Source organism: Clytia hemisphaerica, unplaced genomic scaffold (assembly GCF_902728285.1).
Source record: "Clytia hemisphaerica strain Z4C2 unplaced genomic scaffold, Clytia hemisphaerica genome assembly, whole genome shotgun sequence".
In the NCBI taxonomy this organism is placed as follows: Eukaryota; Metazoa; Cnidaria; class Hydrozoa; order Leptothecata; family Clytiidae; genus Clytia; species Clytia hemisphaerica.
Window position 1 is genome coordinate 732,031 of NW_027103962.1, and position 10,245 is coordinate 742,275.

Here is a 10,245-nt window from a genome sequence, read left to right on the forward strand (position 1 = left end):
TCATTTGTAATATTTAATTAAAGTTTTCAATAAGTTTTCTTTTTTTTTTTTTTTATTACTATATTTTATTAGACACGTATTTTTCAATAAGTATTTTTGGACATTTTTTGATTTTTTCACACTGGTCTTTGCAGGGTTTCAGTTTTCATGTTTGCCTTTTCTTTTTCCTCTTGGTCATTGCTTACTGTTTTTCAGATTTTTCATCTTAAAATATATATTTGATTTCTATAGTAAAAATTGAAAACTTTATTTTTGTAGAACTCTGAGTTTCATGCGTACAATCATCAGCTACAGTACATACAAAATGATCTAATGTGTTGAAAAAATTACATCTTGAGAAAAAATCGTAAAGTCGTAAAAGGTCGTAAAAATCGGTGAAATAAATTGAAGTAATAAATAGAACAAAAGGGAAATTCTCAAGTGTCCGTCAGTCTTTTGACTTGTAATTAGCCAGCATGAATTTATTCATATGTCGGCATTTAGAAACAATTTCTGAGCGTTTATTGAGAAGTTCGGGCTTATTTTCGTAGCGAAGAATTTCTAACTTTTCTTGCAAGCACAAACGGCAAACGTTCGAAGTGTTAGAATATGATTTTACCCGTTTCATGATAGACCATTTAAGATTTGGCAAGACATTTTTATCTTTTAAACTCCAGACGTACGTCGAAAGGGTAGTTTTGTTTTTGTATTTGACATTGGTGATGGATAGTTTGTGCCCGTTATATCTTTGTTTGAACTCCTTCTCAGTGAGACCAATGTAAACTTTTTTCTCGTGATCTGGGGCAGTTACTTCGCATTTGTAAATTACAGATGTGGTTTGGCACTTGTTGTCTAACGGACATGACTTCTTATCTCGGCAATTACAACGCTCAGTTGTAGATTCGCTTTTCGATTATATTTTCTTGTTGTGTGCTGCAATAATCGTGCGGACGTTTTCAGTACACGAATAACTAATTTTGACATTGTTTTTGTTGAACACTTTATAGAGGTTGTTTGCTTTGGTGAAGTGCTTCGAAATCAATTTTAGGAATAATTTACCAATGTTTGTTGAAACATTTTTACTAAATGGTGGACTGAACCAAATTATTTTGCGCTTCCTGTTGCGGTGGATGGGTTCAGTGTTGTTGCTATTGTTATTATATAACAATTGGGTATTCTTGTAACCACTAGTTTTTAGTGCCTGTTCGTATTGTGGTTTCGCTTGGTTGAAAATGGTTTCATTCGATGAGTTTTTGGTCAACCTTTTGTTGATCGATGATGGGAGTATTACTTGGTCAGAGTTTTTCCATTGGTCTGACCAAGTAATTGAGTGGTTTTCCTCGATAAATAATAAAAACGAACATTCATTCATTCAGATGGATATAAAAGAATTTTATGTATGTCCAACCGAAATATCAATGGGTTTACGCGCAAGGGCTGTTGAGCTTGACTGGGGATGCGGCACATCAAAGGTCGACTGTCATTCCTCTCCGGTGGTATATTGGTCCACTCCTTTATAGCTTTAGCGTGGGCGGCCGCCAATACGCCATCAGAATATCAGATAAATCTAACCGTCTCGCTGATACGTGGGTCAACCTCGTCCCCATGACGATTTGCTTTTTATATAGGATGTAGCAAATCGCCCTGGCAAACAACATTAGTATTCCCTTTGATCTGTTGTTATTCGCCGACACGGGAAATTATGACAGAGTCAGCATTTTTTTCGTGTGGGCGTCTATATGTAAATCGATGTGAAGTGCAAACTGTCTGCCTGCTAAAAAACAAAACAGTTTTCGAAGTCAAACTTTCAGTCAATATGTAATGTCAAAAATGTTATCTTGTTATTTTTCTACTAAAGACTGGGTAGGTCTTTTTCTTTATAATGTTTGATGTGGAAAAGCTTCATAAGTAAGTAAGAAGTAATTATATAAGGATATATAAGTAGGCAGATAGGTTGGAAGGAGACTAGCCTACCACTTTTACATTTTACCACTGCCACTATTGTGGACTATACAATTTTATTGTGTATCCACCATACAATTTTATTGTGTATCCCTGCCCAGCATTTTCATTAAAATTGCAACTGAATTATACAATATATACAAATATGGTCAGTTTGTTTAAAGGGACTTACAGGACTTGCGAAATTTGTAAACAAACTGTATGCAGCGGATACAAAATCAAAACAAATGTCACATGTCAAAATAAAAAATCAAACCAAATATGGCTAATTTTGATTGTTCAATTGTTTTACAAGTTTGTTTTGGACACGTGATTTTAATTGTTCTCGTTAATGACACGTGGTTCGCGCAATGTTTACATTTTACTACTTTTATGTCCCTTTAAAAGACTAAATGTGATTGATGGCAAAAGTGTAGGTTGATAAAAAATTCCTTCAAAACGGATGTTCTGTAAGAAAGGGAGGGGGAGATAAAATTCCATCACAGAAAGGGGGGTGGATGGGTATAAAGGGGGTCTCTGCAAATTATGTTTGCATAAACAGCCTTCTGACTGAGTCCCAGTTTCACTAATATTATATAATTCAAATAGCTAACAATGTGGCGTGGATAATTTTAATATGGTGCAGTGAGAGCTACAGATCGAATCTGTGTTTGGCTGGACGCACCAGTCTTTATGATTAACTTTATAAAGATACGGTCTGTATTGCAATAATTCTTTGATAAAATCAGATGGTTTGTAATATTTGGCATGTGGGATCCTTCTATTGTCCTGTAATAACCCATTTTCAAAAATTTCAAATTCTGATACCTCAATTTCGGAAAATTGTTACAAAAAAATACTTTGAGGTTTTACTTGGCACATTTTGCGGAAATAATTTTCACGGTTGCCACCCACTTTTTGCTCAAACCCTTTCATATTCCTAGAGGCTTTTGAGGATTTTTAGTATAAAGATTGTATTCCGTGGAACTAATTTTTGCAGTACTCTTTTGCGCTTAAAGGGGGTCACTTTGCAATTTTTCGGGGAAAAAAATCCCCCCAAAATCATTTTATAATGAACCCCAATTTTATGAAATTTTCCTGAAAAAGTCCCAAACCAAAACCTCCTAGGGGTTCTTGGGAAAATCACCCCCAAAATCACTTAATATTGACCTCCCCATTTTATGGATTTTCTCCCAAAGTACCAACTCCCCTGCTTATTCCACTCACCCCTACAATTAAACACAAGAGTAGACACCGAAAAACGCATTAGTTCCACAGAAATTAGTTCCTGCGAAAAATATTGCTATTAAACTTGTTCTTGATCAGAGTAATTTATTCATCCATAATATATGGGCTCTTTTAGTTTTTAGTGTGTTATAATTTCATGGAATTCTGAGAATTGAAGAAGTAAAAAGATTTTTCTGAATGAAAACAGTGGAATAAGATATTTATTTCAAAGATCAGAAAAGAGCTTGTTGACATATGCATGTGCTTGATTTGCTAAGTTCTCTCCTACTGTAGAAATAATTTGACTCAAAAATATTCCAAAATAAACTGCCTGATTTTTTTCTAAAAGGCCCTTTATAGCACCAGAAAGAATTTATATGCCCAATTACGAACATCATATCCTTTTGTAATATAATATAGGATGAAAAGTGAAAAAAGATTAAACCTCGTATCAAGAATATTTTGAAAATTATTTCTTTCTATCACTAGAATTAACAACACAATAAGTGTCAAGACACAAAATTTGTAAGCCTCTTTGTAAAATACACTTACACGTTGATGTGTCTTTTGGATCAAAATAGATTTTCAATAACAGAATAAACAGACTGTACCCTTATGATAGACCTTTAGGCTAACGCTATGTTCTATTGAATAAGGGAAATTACTTCAGCATATATACACGAGTTGTCCTTAGTCAAAACAGGATAAATTATTTCATCTTAAGGCAACAGCTGTAATTAAATGCTGTAGTAATTAGTTATTCAATGGACCATCCTGATCACCTAACGTCTATCATAAAGGTTGGCGAGTCCAGTCTAAACACAGATTTGATCTGTAGCATCACGCTTCACCTTGTCTTGATAATTCTCAGATAAATTGAAACAAACAATTGCCAAACAAACTCTGGTACTTTTTCTTGATTTCAGAAGAAATACACGTGTAGATTTGCATGGTCAAGCAATATAGTTACAAGAAAACCAAGAATGGATTACTGTATTATCAGAGATATCAAACTATCAGTTTTTGGCAATAAAAATCTTTCATATTCCCAAGTCAAAACAATTTGAACTGAGATAAAAGTGAAACATTTAATATACAGTAGACGTAAAAAATCAGAAATAAGCTCCCAAAATCTTCACGAGTAATCTCTTGTTCATTTTTCTTAACTAATTAAATCTAAACTTCTTGTGAGGCTCACAGTTTTGAACCAAATCTCCAGATCTGAGTTTTTCTGCCACAAATTCAATGTGAAAATTTTTGTATAAAAACAAACCTACAGGGATAAGTACTGGGAATTCCCAAAATTTTACCTTTTATAGATATCATAGCCTTTGTCAGTTGCAAGAAAGTTCAGAATTTTATGGGGGAGGTACTGAACTAAACAGACCATTTTCTACAAGTTTTTAGGAATTTTTTAACAATTTCCTCAAAAATAAAAATCACATGGCTTTCACACGAAATCTCCAAGTTTTTAGAGAAACAAATTAACAACTCTTGTTCTTTTTTTCTTTGTACAAAAGTTCTGGTTTTACCGCCTTTGATACATGGAAAATGAAAAGTGTTGACTTCAAGTATATATGAATGGATCCCTTTTAAAAAAAAAGCATTTACCTTCTTATATAAACCATCTATCATCTGTATGCTTCCTTCTTCCCATTTCCATCAGCATGTGTCAATGCCTGGCTTATCAATCTTTCCATTACCATTGGCATCATCAAGAGCTATTTTTTCAACTTTTTAGAGAAGGGTCAAAAATGCATGAACAGAAACTTATACACGTTTTCCAACGATGAGCTAATGTTTTGATCGATTAAGGTATGTGATTGGTTCTTAGTAGCTGTGACGTCAATGCAACCACGGCAACATCAGTAAAAAATTATCTTCCAGAAAATGAAAGCTTGCGAAAAAATAGTTGAAATTCAACTTTTTTTTCGCTGACGTCAGCGAATCTCTCCTTTTTTGCCAGGGCGATTCGAAACGACCATCAAAATTATAAAAAAGTGAGAATCAGGCCCTGGGAACGAGGTTGATACGTGGGTGTGATAACTTTTGAAACCGGGCGCATTTCAAACTTTAATAAGTTTCCTTCATTACATTTTCAAAAATGAGATTTTGTACGAGAATTAAATTAAGGTTTGATAGAATATAATTTTCGTATATTTCAAGATTTTAAGAGAAAAATTGGTAATGATAAATTTGAGACTAATAAATACTAGAAAAATTTTATCAAAACGTTAAGAAAAAGATCAGAATATGCAATATAAGGCCCGTGGATAGAGTAGAATGTTTTAAAAGAAATGCCTTGGGAATGACCAAAATGGATATTTTCAGTTTGAATATAAAGACTGTGGCTACAAAATGATATGAATTGAGAAAAAAAGATGCAATATTGAGGGAATTGAGAAGACAAGAAACTGGAAATATCAGAATAAAGAGCCAAAATAAAGCACAAAGTGGTGTTAGCGAAGCATGAAGAAATAAAAAAACGTGTATTTTTCGGTTTTACAAAGGATTATAGACAGTAAAAAGCTATTCATTAAGATCCTCCATCAACTAGTTTAATGTTGTAGTTTGGTGAAGTGGAACAGCTGTAGAAAGTGACAAATTTAAAAGCACATCGAATGTCAAATATCGCAAGACAAAGTATGGAAAAAGAAAACTGAAAATGAGAAATTGAAGATTGAATATAAAATCATAGAAAGATCAATTAGAGAATTGAAAAACTTTAGTACGGCCTAGAAAACACAAAAAAGCCATGTACGAATGAAGAAATAATTTCGGTTTTCATAAAAATATTCATCTAAATTATTTAAAAATATGAGGCGAAGACAGAAGTAGATAATTCTCGGTTTTACAAAGAAGCCTAGAATGTAAAAATATCGAACAAAAGTATTTTCTTAGTTCTTTGTTGGTTCAGTGATGTATTTTCCTTCGAACAAGCAAGCGTTCTCACTTTCGTTGAATTCCAAATTTCCTGGACAAGCAACACATCCAACAGTTACTCCTTCCCAGCATGCAACGTATTGTCGTTTTTCAGCTGGGTCAGCAATGTTTCCGGTGAATTTTGGTCCACGGTGGGGACATTTGTCTGGGCATTGGAAAGTGGTGGCTGGTTGGAATGGAAGAGTGGTGACACATTCATCATTTGAACCGTACAAACATTGGTTGCATCGTGGACTGAATTCCAAACTGAGTGGCCAACAAGCTTGACAATAAGCATTTCCTCCGAGACACTGGACGAAGTAGTTCTTCACGAGTTTGTAGTTGGTTGGGTTGACATAAGCAAAGTTTCCATCAGCTTTTCCTTTACATAAAGTGTTTGGGCATGGGACAGCTGGTGGTGTGGTTCCAGTGACATCAGGTGCTGATAATCCACTGCATACTGAAATTGGAAAAATACTTTTGTTACACATAATGACGGTTTTAGTCATTTCAATAACTTTAAGGACCAAGGTATATTAATTGTGTCCAATTTTCTTATGCACGAGTTAGAGTAGACTTTTGAAGAACATAAAATAGTTAAGTTAAGGAAGAGTAACCTTCATCACCCTCAATGTGGGTTAAAAAAACTATGAAAGACAGTTCGGTGGTAACCCTGACAAGAAAAATCTAAAAGACATAAAGACATACCTGCGACGATCCCTGCGAAGACAATGAGCAACTTCATTTTTATTGTATTAAGTTTTGAGCAATTTTTGCTATTGATTCTTCTTGATTTGCTTCTCTTCAAGGTGTTGAATGATTATTTTGAAAATTTTCATCCTTTTTATACGTACCATTACTTCCTTGTTATTTTGAAATACTTCAAAATATTGATACCGGGCTGTCATTTTCATTGTGTTTTCTAATGTAATGAAATACCAATTAATTCTTCATTTTCCCTTCGTATCATTTCCTTTTTCGCGAAAATGAATATCTGAAAATATTTCAATCGGTTATATAACACGATGACCACATTAAGAAAGGAACTCTCCTTATTTTTGACAAACATTCATCTTTAGGGTACTTCCTCACTGGGAATTTTTGTATTGCAAACCTTAGAAAATCAGGAACTATAAATGCTAACAAAATTAACCGCAAGAACGAAAAGGACGCCTCTATTACTTTTCTATTTTTAAGGGCTCTGACAATTTTTCATGTTCGTCGTGTAGAAAATGCGTTTTTCTGTCTGATCTATGCATAGCAAAACAATGACATATTATACTGTGTATGAAGACAAAAACTGTCAAGAAACTCAAAACATGACATTTATCTTCAAATCTCATAACTGATCTTTTGACTATGGTCACAATATTGCAATAATCATGAACTAAAGACAAATGCTTGGAAAGTTATGGTAGAAAATAAAAACACTGACTCAGAATTATAGTATTCGAGCTGATGTTTTGACCGAATTTCTACATCCATTTGTGTACTCAGATAATAATGAAAAGGCAAGAATAAGGTTCTAATTCACATCACCATCTATGTAATTATAAATTATTTAATAAACGTCCCCTTATTTTAAACGCCCCCCCCCCCATCGAATAAACGCCCCTGTTAAAGTAAAAAAGATTTGATAAACTCCTAGAGCGTTTATTCAAAGTGATACCGTAGAAAGAAATTGGATATAAACTTATAAACCCTTAGCACTTTTGAAGAGACTGGTAACCACTGACCTTTATATACCCTGGACCAAGCTTCTCAATCCCGGCTAAGCAAAATCTTTCATCTGAGTTTTTTGAAAAGTAGCACCCTAATGGTAGCTCTACTCAATAGTGATGTCAATGCTACTTTTCCTCTGATACTTTTGGTGATAGCGAGTAGTTTATGTATTCCATATTTTGTCTAAGTTTCCGGAAATTAACCCTATAGTTAGATTAGCAACGTCCTAAAGTGTCGAACACACACAATATGTACCTAGCCCTCGCTACAAGATTTGAAGGTTCTCTAACTTCCAACTATAAAAAGCTGTTGACGGTCCTGTAGCTCTCGTCATCATCATCCTTCGGAAAATATACAAGGCTGAAATTTGGCCAAAACCTAAGAACAAATTAAGAACAATCTGAGCCTCAGATGAATTTTTGATATTTGCCACTTACAAAATGTAAAGTTCTACTTGATGTAGTCCACAAAACTGTCGCATATTATACATTTTCTGTTAGGTAAATTATCCTTGAGTCTGAAAATTTAAGAATCGCAATGAAAAAATTTGATGAAGAAGAAAATGAAGACTTTCGCGAAGAAGCAGTATTTCAACTTTGAAGAGCTTAGTTTCGGCATAGAAAAAACATTTTGAAAATTTTTTGCGGTAGATGGTGAATCTTTTATCGAACTAAAATTGCTTTTTCGGAAAATTTTTCTTAAAGCTTTGTCTCAAAATCTTGAAAATAGTGCCTTTTTTTTTCTTTTCCATCCCAATTTTTCAAAGAAAAACAGCCATAACTTTTGATGCATTAATTTAGAAAATTTTTCCGAAATATTCAAAACAGTTCAATTCTTTGTGGACTGTTTGAAAAAACTTCGAAACAAAAAGGTAAATTACTCATTAAAACTTAGCACTTTTTATAAAATTTGATATACCAGTGGATACCCCTTAAAACCCACAATAAAAAGTGGTACCCTCTATCTCATTGTTTAGTTGGAGTGTAAGGCTGAAACTTTTTGTGTTGAAAGTACGTTGTCTATGATTGTCTTCCCTAGCAGTGATGTTTTGTAGAAAACAGTTTTCAGTGAAGTGAAAAAGTGCAGTTTTAGCTATTTACCCCTTAAAACCTACAAAATGGTTTTTCTCGAATAACTTTTTACAAAAAAGTTCTTTTGACCTCAAATTTTGAACAGTGATTCACTGTAAAGTTACTAATGTTATGAATATACCATTAGTACCTAAATGATCTCAAAAATATGTGTTAAAATCAAAATACCCTTTAAAACCTACAAAAATAAAGCTAAAAACCACAAAGTCCGACCCTTGCTAACGGGATACTCAAGCTGATGGATACAAATTTGGTGTTGCTTCGTGATTCAATGGTTCAAAGACTTGCTAGAAATTCATTCCCACAACAATATTTTTATTTTTCAGGATTTCATGCCCATAATGCAATTGTGTGTGGTTTTTTCGTCAAAAATGGCTACGAAAGGCCAAAACCTTCATTCGCTTCATTTTTGACCTATGGTTCTAATGTTTTTCTAAATCTCCATCAAATTTGTGACATTTTGGTATGCAACATGACCAGGTTTTGAGAAAGTCGATTTTCAGATTTTATTGATCATCATCATAAAAGTGCTTTAAAGTAGAATTTTAAGGGCCTGTCATTTTCGTTGGGGTCTATTCACGAAGATGAAAATGGTTTTTTCATACCTACCATAAGTATAGGTATCTAAAAAGTATAGGTTTTATGACCTTAAATTCAATTGTGTAATTTCTAGGTCCAAAAAACCTGATTTTTTGAAGGGATTTTTGATAAAATTTTGAATAACTTCGAATTTTAAGATACTTTAGCATCTTTAAAATCCTTAAAATTTGGTATTTTATGAAAGAACATTTATAAGAGGTTGTAAAAAAGTGAAACATACCACATAAAATTAAATCTGGTAGTTATGAAAGCCAAAAATGCAACATTGTGGGTTTTAAGGGGTATGTGGTTTTAAGGGGTATCCACACACCACTGGTACAACATATTATTAACGTCTTTTTTAAGTGCATAACGTCATTTTTGTAATTAAATTCTTAACTACTCTTAAGGGATCTGATTAAATAGCAATTTATAAAGGCAATTTTTTATTCAAAGTGTTAAAGAACCTAAAACATAAGTTTTATGTTCACTTACTGAAATTAATTCTCCGTAAAATTCTTTTTGATGATGATACAACAAGACAGTCAAGATAAGAACGCTACCGTGACACAATTTAAGCGGAACTAAAATATTAAGAAAATCGAGCATGTTTGCCCAACTTCCTAATGTTGTGAATAGCTGTGAATATCAACCTCGGTCGCTTTAGGCTCTCTGTAGTAGCAATAATCAGTTAAACGAATTTTGAATTTTTTGTTTGATATAAATTTTTTATTTCAAGATTTAAAGAAACAGTCAGCTGATAAAATTTAGCCTAATAAATAAT

At 33.3% G+C, this 10,245-nt stretch overlaps 1 protein-coding gene across 1 annotated transcript; it reads right to left on the minus strand.

The window, feature by feature from the left end:
- Positions 1–5,969: 5,969 nt before the first annotated feature.
- On the minus strand, positions 5,970–6,865 carry LOC136810311 (uncharacterized). The gene is made up of 2 exons (XM_067066874.1): positions 6,778–6,865; positions 5,970–6,529 (listed from the first exon to the last, which is right to left on the minus strand). Exons 1-2 carry the CDS (start codon positions 6,812–6,814, stop codon positions 6,045–6,047), a joined length of 522 nt encoding a protein of 173 aa, XP_066922975.1. The 5' UTR covers positions 6,815–6,865; the 3' UTR covers positions 5,970–6,044.
- Between the last annotated feature and the right edge of the window lie 3,380 nt (positions 6,866–10,245).

Bases quoted from the DNA above. Each gene is read 5' to 3' on its own strand.
- LOC136810311 (XM_067066874.1), bottom strand. From the start codon at position 6,814: ATGAAGTTGCTCATTGTCTTCGCAGGGATCGTCGCAG. The intron at 6,530-6,777 runs GTATGTCTTTAT...TTCCAATTTCAG, and splicing joins CTTCGCAGGGATCGTCGCAG to TATGCAGTGGATTATCAGCA.